Here is a 16,331-nt window from a genome sequence, read left to right on the forward strand (position 1 = left end):
TTCAGTCGGCCCCCCAAGCTTGGTGACCAGGAGCAGCGGTGAGGCCTCGGGCTGGCCCGCGGTGTGGGTGTTGGAGACAGGCAGGCAGCCCTTACCGTCCGGGGCCATGAGGCCACCGCTCTTGCAGAGGGGCTGTTTCACCCCCAGCCTCATGGTGAGCTGCCCAGTGCTCGGGCACTACGTGCGGCCTTGCTCCTTCCTGCCTGCAGGTACCACCGATCTCCACGGCAGCCCCAGGCTCCCTCCGTGTGCCAGGGCCGCAGGGCAGGTACCACCGCTCCCACTACAGTGGGCGGCAGCGCGGGCACCCCCCGGCCACCGAGGCAGGCCGCGGAACCGCTACCAGGGCTGCCGCCGCGGCGAGAGATGGCGCAGGTACCACGCTGCCCGCCGCGGCGGGGGGCGATGGCGCGGGGGGCCCGGCCGCCGCCATGGCGGGCGGTGCGGGGCGAGCGGCGGCGGCGGCGGCTCCGGGCGTAGCAGCGGGAGTGCGTCAGCGGCGAGGGGCGGGGAGGCCGCCGGGGCAGATGATATCAGGCGCCGGGCAGTAGGACCGGGCGAAGCTGGAGGTGAGCTGGGGAACGCTGTGAGCGCTGCCAGGGAGCTCGGCCGCTGCCTCCTCCGCCTCCATTCATCCCCGCGCCGCCGCCGCCCGCCTCCTCGCCCGCCGCCGCCCGCCTCCTCGCCCGCCGCCGCCGCTGTAGGCTGCCCGGCCGGCAGAGGTGAGGCGCGGCGGGGTGTGAGGGGTAACCTGCTGAGGCGTCCCGCTTCTCCGCGCAGCCCAGCCGGGCCCGGCCGGGGGGGCTCGGCGGCCGCCTGCAGAGGCCGGGGGCAGGCGGGCGGGCAGGCCCGGCTCGCCGCGCCGGGGGGCGCGGGGCGTGCTGCCCGGCGGGAGGCAGGTGGGCGGGCCGCTGCCCCGCCGCCCCTCGTCCGCGCCCGCGGCAGGCCCCGGCGCCAGGTGTCCGCCGGCATCGCCGCCGCCGCCACCCCCCGCGGGGGCCGCGCTGCCTCCCTGGGGGCAGCGCCCGGCTCCCGCCGCCCTCCGCGGCCATCGCCGCGCCGAGCCCGCTGCTGTGGGGGCCGCCGCGGCCGCGGGAGGGGGGCGGAGGCGGCTCTGTCAGGCGGCGGGGCTCGCCGCGTTCTCCCGCGGCCGGCGCGGCCCGGCCCGGCCCGGCCTCCCCTCGGCCGGGCCGCCACCCCTCGCCTCGCCTGGCCTCCGCGGGGTGCGGGCTTGCGCGATGCCAAGTTTGGTGTGAGTTTTGGTCCAGGCCGCTCCGTGTCGGCTGGGGCCAGCCATCTTTTGTGGGGGCTTCTACCGGAGCTTTGCGATTTTCGTATTATAGCCGTGCACATATACAGGATCTATGATACATACGTATACCTTTACACATATGTGAAAATAATAATTGCAATGCCACAATAGATGACTCCCACGGAAGATGGCTCCGTGTGTGTGTGTATGTGCAAATAGATAAGGACACGCACAGGCGTGCATGCACGCATCCCTGAACCCTCTTCTGTTTTCCTATATGTGATTTGTCAGGTTTTTTGAATTTTATTTTGAGGTAGGATTGATTTCCCCCCGCCCCCCCCCCCCCCCCCCTTAAAACAAGGGGAAGCATCTTGCCTAAGGAGTCTGCTGACGTACTATTGCTGTCCTGCTTATGGAGTGTTAAATCCAGCCTGAGAAAGTGGGTTGCTGTGGGAGCTAGGGCAAAAGGTTTTACTAGCATTAATGGAAAACAAAATGCACTAATTCACAGATTTTATATACATATTAATGTCCTATTTAGAGGAAACCATTAAAGAGTGATCTTTAAGCTCTTCTGGGCTGTGGATTTTTCAGTATTAATAATGAGAAATTTGGAAAACTAGCCTGTGGTGTGGAGACACTGTCCAGCTGATACTTGGGTTTTTTGTGTATGTGCATGCAGGAGAGAGGAGGGAACTTTTTCTTCTTTCTGCTTAAGTGCAGATACTCAATTTTTGTCTTGGGCTGCACCATTGGTCACAGTCTGGTATATAACCCACCTGCTTTTAGGGGAATAAGTATTGCGGCAGAGTGATCAGCATAATAAAATCACTACTGCCTCACTGGAGGACCTAGAAAAAAATGCTGGAGATCAGAGTGATCATGATCTCACTTCTCCTTCAAACTCTTTCTGTAGGAACTGAGTGCATCTTCTCTCTGTTTGCTTAACCACACTGGCACCTTTCTTGTTTAATTGACCTCTGTTTGATTTAGATACTTGAGAACTTCTTGGTTTTTGCCATTATGGTGGCTAGTAAGAAAACATTTTAGCACCTGTTTCATACAGGGAAAACAACAGGACAGAGAGTGGTTTATACTATAAATGTTTAAATTCAGGTGTTGTTGACTTCAGTGATTATCTCAATTTCAATACTCTTCCAAATGAAAAGCTGCTGAGAACTGATATAATAGGTGTTTAAGTTTGTTTTCCCTTCCTCTTCCCCCAGTCTGATCTTACTTAGCATCTGCTCTGTATGGAAGCAAATGTTTTTCAGTGCCTTTCTTTACTGTTGTGGGAGACGAGTAATTAAAATGGGATTCTACTGTACTTTTCCAATATACTCTCCAGCAACGCGTGATCCAGACACACGGTACCAAGTCTTTTTGGAGTGTTTCGTAACTAGCTCCTTTAGAAAGAGGAATTACTCTGAGAAGTGACTTGGAAAGTACTCTTAATTTCTTCTGTATGCATATTAAGGTAGATAATGTCTCTTCACTTTAATAGTTAAAAACAGGTTTCTTCTGTGGTGGGGTTTTCTTTTACACCTATTAGTATTGTAAAGATAACACAACTCAGAATGAACTTAAAACTCTCCTTACTTACCCAAACATCCTGTCTGTGCAGGTTGGTTTAAATAGTTGTAATTGCATTCCTATTACAGTACAGAATCCTTGCTAGTGAAAGATGAGGAAGTTCACTTCAGTGTTAAGGCTGACACTTATTAATGCTCTTGTTTTCATTTTTAAATCTGAAAAATGGAAATGTTTGATACAAAATCACTAAAAGAAGAACTTGGAATTCAGTGGTATTAGAGAAACTCATTAGAGTAGAAGAGGCCTTCACTTGCTTATGTTCTTAGTTATAATAAGGGTTGGTATCAATCTCTATCTCATACTAAGCAATGGATATCAAGTAGTAGTAATAATCATTTAAAGGTGTTACTAATTATGTTTCTAAAGTTCAAATACAGATAGTAATATCAGAGCTGAAGTAATGTGTACTTAGGCTTATTTTCACATTGATATTCCTTAAAATTTCTCTACTTAAATTACTAGCTTCTCATTTATTCACAGATAAATACCTTTCTCCAGCTCATGAGGTTGTAACCTAGTCATCAGATTGTATCAGCTATACATTCTAGAAAGCCACAGTCATCCTTTGATCTGTGAAATGTAGAGTTTGGGGCAGCTATGGTAGAGGTGCATGTTTTTCTTTCAACAGCTTTCATCAATGAATGTCTCTTGGGTAATCATTTCGTAAACTGTTTAAAAACAAAAAACCTTTGCCATACAATAGAAATGGGTTTAAAAAAAAAAATCAAGCGAGCAAAATTCAACCCTTCTCTCAAACTTTTGCTTGCAGCTATTACAGTATAAATTAAATAATCCTGAGTGGAAAAGCCTGCTTTAATGTGTTTCTTCTACTGCATTGTTTTAACTATGACTGAAATGGCGTATGCAGTGTCTTGATAGCTCTTCTCTGGCATTCTTGCAGTTTTGTCTGCTCTTGCTGACTTTTTCTTTTTCTTTTTTTTTTTTTTTTTCTTTCCTAACAATGGGATGTGACAGCATATATTTATTTAATCATTATAAAGTTACTGGTATTCTCCAGTGAGCCTGAGATTTCAAAGAAGCTTTTAAATAGCTCCCTAAAATATGTAGAAGAATCCTGTCCCAAAAGAGTGATGAGCTTTCAGATCTTCCCTAAAATCTCACTAAAATTAGCAAAAGTAGGCAGGACTACCATATCTCTTGCTTTGTTTTCAAAGTTAACTGGAAAACCTGCTAGTGTTTTAAATGGTACATCTATATGTACTAAATGATTATTTGAATTGAAAATATAGGAAGATGCATTTGTCTGAGTTGTGTACAGAACTGTGTGTTGTACAGCTATTCAAAATAACATTTTAGATTTTTAATTTGTTTTCAAATCTGAGTTGTTACTCTCTTGGTCCTGTACTTTGTTTTGTAGTAAATAACATCTTATGATTTTATTGTTACTGTAGAACAGGGAACCTGTGTATTCACAGTGCCAGTGTCTCTCCCTTTTGCTTATGGTTAGAAATTGTTTATGGGCCAGGATGAACTGAATTCACTGTTACTCTTTCTTCTAGGCTTCATCAAAACATGTAAAGTAAGGGTGGTTAAATAGGTTTCTTTAATTCTGTGGATCCCTGAAGAGGAAGAATAATTGGTAAAGGTGTGGTCTCTGTCAAATCAGTAGCCCTCGAGGCAGCGCTAGAAGAATACACCCTGTTCAGGTGTTTGAGCATAACAGTGGTTATGAGCCTGTTACTGCACCAGCCTTTCCCCAGCACTGAGTACTGATGAACTTTGAATGGTATGGAATGCTGCGTTAACCCTAACTGACTTTATACTTCTAATGCACTGGGTGTAAAAATGTGAAATGTGTTTAGATTAGCAAATGTATTGCTAGAAGACCACTCTTTTATCCAGCTCTCTTGCAGGTAGCAAATCCTGCAAATAGAAAGGCTTTCTAGCTTGAATAGCATTTTTCACAGCTGTTGTAGTATTAGCCATCAATAATCATAACTTTGGGGAATTTGAATGATTTGTGAGTTGATAATGATAAAATAGTTGCAGGTGTTAACAGTAACAATGTAAATGCTATTACAGTGCAGCACAGACAACTGAAAAGGATTTTAGAATGTTGGAGTATTTTATTTCTTTGGATAATGCAGCATTGAGAGTTTATGTTGTCAGCCTTTACTCTGAAGCTGCAGAAAGGAGTTTTCTGAAGAAGCAGGAAGTAACAACCTGATGGCTGCATCTGAGGCTTAAATCTGAACACTAATTTAGGGTTAATAGCATGAGTTAGCAGTGCTAATACTGTTAGTTTTCTATATGTATGGCAATATGTTCAGAGGTATGATTAACTTGCTTATCTTTGTTCTAAACCCATCCCTAACAAGCAGGTAATAATGTGTATTTCTAGAGAAGGTAAGTTATTGAAACTTTTAAGTAATTTTTAAAAAAATTCAAGTACATCCATAATAGGACAGCCTAGGCACTAGGAGGTACAGCTTAGAAGTTTGAATCTTACAAATGTGCATTACAGTGAGAAGCGGGGGAAATGCAGTATATTCACAGAACCGTGTTAGTTCTTGGAAGGATGTCAGGATGGTTGATGATGGAGATAAGGACAGGATGACACCAGGGAGGAGGTTGTGTGTGAATTCCTTTCCGCCGTTAGAGATGTTCTTGCTAACATTCTTGGACATAGAACTTCAGTCCTGTGGTAACATGTTTACTGATAGCTAGTGAATGCATATTAATGAATATTGTTTATAATGCAGCTGTGATAGGTTGGACTAAAACAGCAGTGGCTATACCCAGGCAATTGTGGGAAACAAAAATGAATGATCTACAAGTACAAGACTGCTGAAAGCAAAGGCAAACACAGAGCTGCTCAGGAATGTGCTCTATCTGCTAAGGAGTTTGCTAAATACTGGTTCTGATGGCAGTAGGTATGGACAGTGGGGAGAAGCAATTCACTTTGGGGAAGATGGTGTGCCCTGTGCTGCTGCTTATTTGTGTGGTCCTGTTGGAAAGTTTAGAGAAGACGGATGTAAGTCAGTTGATGTCTGACCAGATTCTTGAGGGCTCTAAGCAATGAAATACTCTTTTGATGTTTTATTCTTCCTTTGTTTTGGGAACAGAACTTCTACATAAACAAGAAATACCAGACCTTGCTACTTATTTTTTTTCTTCTAGCTGGAACAGCCAACAAGATGCCTGACTGTTTCCTAGCTTCTTAGTCATATTGATGATAGGTTTGAATTTGTGTTTCTTGAATGCTTATTTTTCAGAGGATGGAGTTTACTTGCAGTCTTACAGTTTTAGTTCATATGTGCCTTTTTTCTATCCTTCTGAAGATGGGATGAGGAAGACAAACATACTGCTGAGTCCAGCTGTGAGCTAGATTGGTGTAGTCTGTGTGGCCTTTGTAAAGGTGAGGAAGTATTGGTGCTGTTTTGCATGGACATATAGAAATGCTTACACCTACCACTGTATTTGTGAGAATAGTGTCTGTCACCTGGGACAGTAGCTTGAAATACCTTTTCACAAAATGACTGCACTCGGACTGACACTCAGTAGTGACTTCCTCATCATGTCTGTGGCCCAGGCATGGTGTCTGAAAGCCCTGATTACTTCCTTTGAACATTGTTCTTGATGTCTGTGGTATTCTTGTCATCTGACTTTCACCCTGCCTTTTGCTTGAGAAAGGCAAGGTGAAAGTTCTCTGTAGTGATCTGTGTACCTAGCTCTTTTGTGTTCTTTGACCCTACCCTGTTTTGGTAAGGCCACAAACTGCATTGCCTGTGAAGTTCATCATTTTGTTGTACATTGTCAAGCCTGCAGCTGTTTGCAGCTGAAAGAATTTGCTACTGTAGAATACTGAGTGCAAATAGCAGGTAAAATTCAGAATTCGTTTTTATTAAACGCTGTATTTTTAAACATCTGTCATCTTCTGAAGATAATTGTAGTAACAGTTGGGGATAGCTGCCTATTCCCTTTCTGGAAAAAAATGCAATTCTTAATCTACAGTAAGGTTTAAATTCTTACTGCTCCAAATATGTTAGATGTACTGTAGCGCTGATTTCCAGATTCTGATCTTCAAGCTATTGTATTGTATTGTAATGGGCCATATAGTCAGACTCTGAACTTTCTCAATTCTGTGTGCTTGCTGGTCTGCAAGAAAGTTTTAGGGTTGACTGACAGGGATCTGTTATTGCAGTGTTGTTTATTTGCTTTCCCTGCTTCACTTCTGTGACTCACTCGTTCTCCTGGGAAGATCCCATGTTAATTTCTACCCCCGTTTCTGCATTTTCATTTGAATCACCCACAAACCCAAGGCAATTGTTGCTTTCCTAGTTATAGGTGTCCTGCTGCACATGACTTTAAATTTAAAAAAAAAAAATCAAAACCACCTACAGATAATTTAAAAAAGGCAAAGAGAGCTTAAATACTATTTAACCCTTGAGTTTCCTACAGCTCCTCTGCTGAAAGCCATGACATCCACAGACTTCAAGTGGCATAGTTGTACCTCAGGCAACTGTTCTAGTAACTCCTTGGGTATGGAGGGTATGACTGCAGAGCTTAATGACCTGCTGTGCACCGTTAGTAACCATGGTCACCATCACATTTGAATTTGCATGTGGAAAGTTCTAGAAGCAGCCATAAAGAGCGTTGCTGTTGTTTGGCTGATGAGCAATAACTCATTAGACTGTGTTAACATGTGCCTGCAATTGGCTGACCTAATCTGTGCAGCTTTGAAATCCACCCCAGTTGCAGGGATAGGGGAGATGACAGCAGAACCAAGCGTTTTAAAAATAGATGCAAATGCGTACGTAGGGTTACTGCAACACCAGCCTCACTGTGGTGTTAGGTTAGTTACCTTAGGCTTGATAGGCCACCAGCTGGCTAACCAGATTCAGTGAGTTTTTTGTAAGTATGGTCAAGATAAGAGCTTTCTTTGTTCTTGTTTCTGAAATCACTAGATGTATTTGAGGTGGCTCTTCCAAACCAGAGGGATAATGTTAGAGGAAGCTATGAAGCTTTTAAAAACTGAACAAGTTGCCAAGAAACATGGGCACCAAGTGGGAGTAGGAGATGGTCTTCTGATAGCAAGTGGCAAATAAAGCTGCAGAAAATCAGAGAGGAGGCGTATCTTACTGCCTTGTTGAAGAGGTGCATGGAGAAGCAGGAGGCGAACCTAAGGATGCAGAGTTGTGGAAGACGAGCAGGGGAAAGCGCAGCATGGCTCGGTGTGTCTCAGGTGGCTGGCCAGCCACCTGAGGAGGGAGGCTGAGTGTGGGCTACAAGTGCTGAGCTATAGGAAGGCCTTTAAGATCTTTAAGAGAAGATGCTATGGGGTATAAAGTGCAGGAACAAAATTGGAGGGAGCTGAAGGTGGAGCTGGAGAATGGCAAAACAGCCACTCTAAACTGCTGAGGCAGGGGAGTGAGAAAGAGTAGTGACCAGAGAGGGTCATTTAGGGGTATCTGTGTGGGGTTTGGTGTTATTTTTTTAAGACCCTAAGATGGTTTGTCTTGGGTGTTGAAGGGGAGATAGAACAAAGTGGGAGATTAGAAGGAGTGAGTGGTGAGCACAGGAGAAATCACAGAATCATAGAATGCTTTGGGTTGGAAGGGGACCTTCAGAGGTCATCTTGCCCAAGCCCCCTGCAGTGAGCAGGGACAGCTTGAACTACATCAGGTTGCTCAGAGCCCCATCCAACCTGACCTTGAATGTTTCTGGGGATGGGGCCTCCACTACCTCTCTGGGCAACCCATTCCAGTGCTTCACCACCCTCATTGTAAAAAATTTCTTCCTTATATCCAGTCTAAATCTATTCTTCTTTAGTTTAAATCCATTATTCCTTGTCCTGTCACAACAGGCCTTGCTAAAAAGATTGTCCCCATCTTTCCTGTAGGCCCCCTTTAAGTACTGGAAGGTTGCAATAAGGTCTCCCCGCAGCCTTCTCTTCTCCAGGCTGAACAACCCCAACTCCCTCAGCCTGTCCTCATAGGAGAGGGGCTCCAGCCCTCGGATCATTTTTGTGGCCCTCATCTGGACCCTCTCCAACAGGTCTATGTCCTTCTTGTGCTGAGGGCTCCAGAGCTGGATGCAGTACTCCAGGTCAGGTCTCAGATCTGTATGTCAAAGAGAGGCGGATCCAGGAAGTAATAATCCCACTTAGTTCTGTCTTTTTGTCTTCTAGATGTTAATTATTTTCAAACACAACTGGAGTGGATTTCATTTTGTGCATGGATATATTCACCTTGAATCTGAAAAGCTGGAAGGGAAGGCATGAAAGGTTCCTTTAAGAAAAACTCATTATTCAGATTCATTAATTCTGGCTATTTTGAGTAGTCTCAAACACAGAATTTTAATTTGGTAAATCTCTGGCACACTTTCCTGGTAGGAAACACTTGTGCATATTAATTTCCCAAAACTCTTTACTGAAGAAAATGCTCTCCAAGAAACTGGATGATAACCTTATTAAAATGTGAGACTGTAGAAAAATGTAAATAACAGGTTAGTAGTTTGTATATGCAAGGAGTTAGTCTTTGATTAAATAGGCTGCCTAATCACATACCTAATTTTAATCACTTGAGGAAAATGCCAGTGCTGTTATACAGGTGCTTAATGAGGTATATGCTTGAGAACCTTACCTACCTAAGGTGGGTTGGAGAGTGAAGTTGCCTAATACATTCTCCTAATAATACTCTGTCACCTCAGTTTTGATAACTGGTAAGTTTTCTGTCCTGTTTTCATTAAAGCCATATAATTGTGTAGTTGTTAACAGAGTTCATGTTTTCTGTAAATCTAATCAGTAGTTGATTAAAAGCAGTCTTTAATGTTGTTGCGTATACTTAAAGAGTATCTGGTTTTATGTTAGTACATTTTGGTTGCAGTTTAGTCTTTTAGAGCTGCCAAATGTTAATTTTTTTATTACATGTTAGAACATCCTGGATATATTTAATTGTTGAATGAACTTTTTGATACTTTTTTAAGACTGTATTTTGTTTTAATGAAATTAATGTACTTTCTTCAAACTTTAACTATTTTTTTTTAAATTGAAAAGAAATTATGTGCAAATACTTTTTTAATGTGGAGGACTCTTTCCTTCCTTGTTCATGTTTCATTTGCCAAGAGACTGGTTGAACCCAGTCACATAGACCTTTTGACCATAATTCTTGCTGATCTCCACTGCAATGGTGTTTTATACTAGGACTGGGGAGTTGGATCCTTTATGTAGAGTTCATAATTCTGTGTTATACAAGTAAATTAAAGTTAAATTGTGGTGGCTAATTAGTGAACGGAAAGGATTGATTATTTTTGTTTGTTTATCTGCATTTAAATCAACAGCTTGATTTGTGTCTCTGATAGAAAACGAAAGCCGCATAAGCGGCTTCCAGCAGATTACGGATAATGTGGTTGGTATATTAATCCAGAGCTCTTGGTGGGTGTTGACAACCATTTCTAGACCACTGCCCTGTGTTTCCTTAAGAACTTTGTGTTTGGGATTTTGTAGGGTATGAGTAGGTGTTATTTAGGGGTTTATGTTCCTTCAAAAAAAAAAAAGACTTCTTTTTCATTTTGGGGGAAAAAAAACCCCCTAAACCAGAGTAAATTTATCTGAGTTGGCAAGAACTTGTATTTAAGATTGATGTGTCTATAGTCTCTAGAAATGTGAAAAAAGCCACACTGCAGGCAAGTAATATTTATATGCCTTAGTGCTATGGTGCAGATAATGGTTTGAAGACCACTTAGGAATATACAAAACCAAGCTTTTTTAATTAAAACCCAAGAATACTTGAAGTATGCTGTTTTCTACTTTTTGTCTGACTAGGCCAATACTTCATCACAGGACTGGACCTGATGTGTGTCCTGCAGGCTGGGGCTGAATTAGTTGTCCTGGTTTAGCAGAAAAGTTCTGCAGGTCATAGCTTGAGCACGCCTGTGTCTGCTCTCTAAACTTCAAATTTTAATTACACCCACCTCCCCCAATTAAATTATAAATATTTATTGTTAAACACAAACTTAAATTTGAAGGTTGTTCACCTGCTATGTAGCTGTTGATTTAGTTTTGCACATATTTGTTATACTAGGCATGTTTACCTGTCCCAGTTATTTTATGTTGAAAAGTCCTTGGTGGATTGATTGTGAATTTTTTTTTTTTTTTTTTTTTTGAAAAAGGAAAACAAGCAGTGCAGTTAAGTTGTGCTGTGGAAGTAATTGTCCACTTCCGGTACTTGTCAAGTTTTGGTACAGTTTGTATTTCATGATCTCAGTAGAGTATTTCTCATACTGGTCTCTCTGAGGTAATGATTATTTGCATTTTGTAGATGAGGAATTGGGGCAGATCACATAACATGTCTGTGCTCACTCGAAGTCTGTGCTAGAGCTGGAAATTCATCCTCATTCCTCTAAATCCTTGGCTGGCAGCCTAACGACTTAGGCTTCTGTTCCCCTAAGATGAAGGCACCCAAAACCAGTTCTAAGCTGCAATTAAGCCCTCGGACGTGCTGTAAGAAACAATACAGCTTTTGGCTTCCTATCTGTCTGCTGTCTTGTGGCACTCAGTATTGAGGGTCTGCAAGAGGATGAACAGATCTCGATGCCTGCTGAAATCCACATGTGAGCTGGAAGCTGCATGTACTGTGCATCTCTCTTTCAATGCACTTCTAAGATGAAATAGTGGTTGCAGCTATAATTTATAATTAAATCAATTTGCAATGTTGTCCGCTTAGTCTACATTTAATTTTTTTTTTAACCTTAATGCTTATAGTAATAAAGATTTTTGAATAAGGAACATTGCACAGGCATGCGTTCACTCCTCCTGTTAAATGTGGTTTTTGTTGGTGTTCCTTGAATTGATCTCTGTTACCCTCTGGTGCTGCAGCTGTTACGAAAAAAAGACGTGCCATTTCTCGCGTAGTAGCTTGCATTAATGTTGACAAGGGGGAAAGTCATACAATTCCACATAAAAGCAAATGTTGCTCATGTGAGTTTATTACACACAATCTTTAATGCTGTTATGTGAAATGATATGGTTATAAAGAGTGTAAGATTTATTTTCTTTCACTTGAAACATGAAAAGCATAATTTGCCTAATTTTAAAAAAAAAAAAAATCCCCCCCCCCCCCCCCCCTTCTAATACGTCTTTGTATAAATAGTCGTGATGAGTTCAGTTGCTTAAGGCTACATTGCATGTGCTGGGTCAGCCTGACTGCTAACCAATTGCAGTGGTACCCCATGAGCAGAGCACAGTCCCACAATGTGTGACAAGGATTTGACCTGACAGTTTTACAGTCATGCAACACACAGAGGCTTAGAGCAGCAAAAACGGACATGAGGGACTGTGTGGCAGAGACCTGTGCTTTTCCTGCTGCCTCTGTGGAGAAAAATGTGTAATGCTCTTGTCAAGAAAAACTAAAAAGCTATTTTCTCTTTCCCTTTTTCTCTCTCCTGCATTACTTGAGACTGGCTAGATGTGCAGCCATCTGTATTTTTACTTTGTTAAGGACACTGACAAACCAGTTGTGTTTTTGTGAGGGAAATGTATTAATTTATTACTACTGGAAGCCATTTGGTTTGTCTTTGGTAGGTTATTTTGCCTTTCAAGATGAAGATGCTTGCATTTTGGACTGTTGAACTACTTCCTTATGCTCTGCTGTAGATTGGCATGGGACATTCTCCTTTCATCACCCATTTAATGCTTTTAATGTAATTTGATAACTTTCTGTGTGTAAGTTACTGATTTCTTCAGCGATCTAGTGAACTTGCATGTTGTGAAATATTTCTGATCTCGTCAACACTGAGACAAATGACATCACACAAGTGTTTGAGAGCTTGTCACTTTACATGTTTAATCTGTGCACCGTACAAATGATAGATGGTTATTTAGCAGGGATGCTGAGTAGGCTTTCTTTGGTTCAATCTTGAACTTTGCTCTGTATTGGTTTTTTTCTGCACAACCCGTTCTCTGTAAATGATACAAGATGAAAAGTCAAAAGTAACTAATGTGAGTTGGGAGTGGATAAAATCAAAGTGTGCTATATGAAAGTGTTAAGTAACCCAAACAGCTAAAGAGAAAGGTCTTTGAATGATTTTGAGGGTAATTCAATGAATTTGTTAATTAGCAGGAAAGAGGTTTTTGTCTTTTTTGCTTATAAGCAAAGGTATGGTTGCTTATTTTTCATAGTGGTGTAGTGGTTGGAATTCGGATAATCTACTGAATTTCTTATTGCATGTTTTCTGGTTTGGTCCTGCATTATTTTGTTCTAAAAAAACGTCAGGAATTACTACCTAGAGGCTTTCGGTTATAGCTTGTGGCTTGCTTGTCTGTTTGTCATGTAATAACGAAAGCTTAGCTCAATTTGTCTGTTATTCGCAGAGTTATCCAAGCACTTAGGTATTTCTTTAATAGTGGAGGGGGGTTTCCCCTTTCTGCCAGCATACAGAAAACTAAATTTAGTGTTTTTCATGTGTTTGTATTCCCTTACAGCAGAATTTACCTGGCTTGTTGCAGCAAACTGGATGCTAAAGCCTCATCATCTTGTAGAAGCAGTGACATGTAATCTCATGCTTCACCTCTCTTCCTGTTCCTTTTGCCACATACTTGTATCAGGCTAGTCCGTTCATGTGTACTGCAGTGTTGCTGGTGTGTTTCAGAACTGTAATGTGGGTGGGCAAACGATACCTGCTAGAGGTGAGGAGACCAGCGGTGGGCGAATTGCTTCCCTGGCAGCAGCTCCTCTGGCTGCTGTGCATAGCTGCCGCATTCAAAGGCACACACGCCTCACCTTTGGCTCTTGAAGTCCCTTCGCTTGCAAACAGGAGGAGCAGATGGAGTTGGCTGGTGTCAGCTGTCTCTTGCCTGCTTCTGCCTTGTTAAGGTTGGACCTGGAAGCGGGGAGGAAACAGGTGGAGAATTAAGAGATGCAGCTAAGCATCTGAAAGGGGCAGGGAGCAATAGCAGGAGGAATGTGAGAGACTGGGAGAGAAGGCAAGAGAAAATCCAAATAACAGATAAGGGGAAGGAATGAGCTGATTTGAAAGGAAATGGCTGTGGGGAATGTGTGTGTATATCTAAACAATAGCATTCATGGAAAGCATTAGTTTTCATCGCAAAAACATTAAAGCTAGCAGTTGTAAATGCCAATGAAGTTATGTCGAAGTTTGTTTTTTGATTTTTAACAGGAAAACAAAAAATCTCTCTTGTAGAAGGAGCAGCCTTTATCTATTCAAGCAACTTAATAGTAGTATATTATTACTGTTAAGCTTTTAAAATGCAGACTTTTTGATTGCTACTGGGTGAGTCGAAATAAAAAGTTCTTTTGCATTTACCTGTGTCAGTACAGCACTGAATGGTGGATTAAAAGGAGGAGACCGGAGATAAAGGGGAAAAAACAATCATTGGAGACTAGGATTTTAAAAAAAATTCTTTTAAAAGACTCCATAGTGGAGACTAGGAATTATAAGTCCCCTATGAAAAGCTTTGTGTTTTTGAGAGTTGGGTGATAAATTCCTGGGGGATGTGCGAGACAGATCAAGAGATCCCTGTGTTCTGCCAGATAAGATTCTCATGAACTTGTAGCTCATGCTGGTGAGAGTTTGGGCTGTAGCTTGAAAGGAGCTGAGGGATCTGTTTCTGTATATAGTTTTATAGACCTGGAAGAGCCTTCGCTGAAGAGCACACAGTGGATTCCAGGAGCTCTTGTTCGTCTCAATTTGACACTGCTTTGACAAGGAAAATTTCAATCTAAGAGCTTTCAAGGAGTTATTGCTATTATGGCTGGTCTTCAGTGCTTTAGTTTTTGTCTTGTCACCTCCTTAAAGTGCCTCTAATCTGTTGTGGGCTATTGTTTTTGACAAGCTTGTAGCATCACCTGTTCACAGTTGAAATGCTTTTGGAAACAACCAGCTGGTAGGCACACTAACTTTAGGCCAGTTGTTGAGAGAATTTCTGAACAATGCTTTGGTTTCTTCAGAGATGGATTTAGATACAAAGTCTCTAAAATAAATGAACTCCTCTTTCTTGTTGTTATCTTTTGGGCTGTTTACTTTTTATTTGGCCACTTACTGCTTAATCTGTGGCCTCAAAAACATCAGCTAGGAGGGAGATAACTGAGCCTGCCACCTCAAGGCAGCCTGTGGTCTATTGTATGTGTGCTGCAATCAGGGGGCTTGTATGTCGGAAATCTGCAGTGGCTGGGTTTAGGGGGATCTATGGGCTAAACCCATCCTTTTCTGCTTATAAACACAGGTTGGGTTCATGTATTGTTTTACAGACTGGGTGTTAATAGGCACCATCCTAATTAAATGCCTGGAGCATTTCTCCTTTCTGGCTTGGATATAAAGGGATCTAGAGAGCAGCTCAGTGTGTGTGTGCACGCGTGTGTTCAGCAGTCTTGGTTACATGTTTAGTAAGAATATGTGATAAACTGTACATCATATCTCTCAAATTATGTTTGGTAATAATGTTGCTTATTTCTCAAGAGGATGTCATTCCCTGTGGATATGTTGAACAGCTACAGTCATGAGGACTTGGAGAGCTCAGCAGAGGACTACTTGTCCAGCCTTCGGTGTGGGAATCCAGACCATCCTGAACTCTTGTCTCTGCCACGCCATGGCAAAGTAAGAGCCAGCAAATACCTTAGTCCAGGTTTTCCTGATATACTTGTAGATTTAAAAGATTTATCTACTCCATAACTGTTGAATTACATAATTAATTTAGCAAAGCTTTTGTATTTTCCAAATTCCTGTTTGTGTGTTGAGCTCTATTTTTTTCATTCTGTAATTGGGCATCAGTGACTATTTGCTGCTTCTTACCAATGGATCTGTATGCATTAAGTAATTTTTAAAAAACCTTAAAATTTCAACTGAGTCAAACTTTTTCCTAAAAAGCACTAACTCACACAGTCACAAAAATCTATCATATTAGCTAAGGGGTTTATGGTTTACTGAAGCTAACTGGCTCTTTTTGTAGCTCAGTCCTTCAGTGTTCTTCATGGTGAGTTCAGTTCTTGATCAGCAAGTTTCACTAATTTCAGAAGGGATTATTTTCTTTTTATCTGATGTATTCCCTGCTGTTGTTGGGAGTTCTGGTAGAGGTGGGCTGTGATACTTTGTTTTAAACACTTATCCTTCGTGTGATAAGTTGGTCAATGTTGGTTCTGCTTAGATGAACATTTCTATTAGAACTGGTACCAATAAAAGCAGTGGTGTATAGCTTTAATGAAAAGTGAGCTGAGAGGATTCTTCGTGGGAACAAAAGGTCAGTGCTGCAGATTCCTTGGCAGAAGCAGAGTCTTGAGTACTTTCCTGCATTTCTGCAGGTGCTGTATGCCTAAGTATTTGTTTGTATTAACATCCCCATTTGTGGCATAGGATATCATAATCTTAAAGTGGGTAAGCAAGTCTATTTACTACACTGTTAATGTCTGTCTAGTTTTTATGCATTAATTAAATATTGAAAATTTGTGAATTTAAATATCAAAATGCATTTCCACAAAGGTACTCAACTCCTGAAAGGTAGATTGATTTG

The 16,331-nt window shown here is 42.3% G+C and overlaps 1 protein-coding gene across 1 annotated transcript in view; it reads left to right on the plus strand.

Moving 5' to 3' along the window:
- The first annotated feature begins 431 nt into the window (after nucleotides 1-431).
- The window catches only part of FAM169A (family with sequence similarity 169 member A), a 30,690-nt gene continuing 14,790 nt past the window's right edge, over nucleotides 432-16,331 (plus strand). The window contains 2 exon segments of the mRNA XM_075726965.1: nucleotides 432-569; nucleotides 15,284-15,421. Of these exon segments, the coding sequence (XP_075583080.1) occupies nucleotides 432-569; nucleotides 15,284-15,421 (276 nt within the window).

This window comes from Pelecanus crispus, chromosome Z, assembly GCF_030463565.1.
Source record: "Pelecanus crispus isolate bPelCri1 chromosome Z, bPelCri1.pri, whole genome shotgun sequence".
Taxonomy (NCBI): domain Eukaryota; kingdom Metazoa; phylum Chordata; class Aves; order Pelecaniformes; family Pelecanidae; genus Pelecanus; species Pelecanus crispus.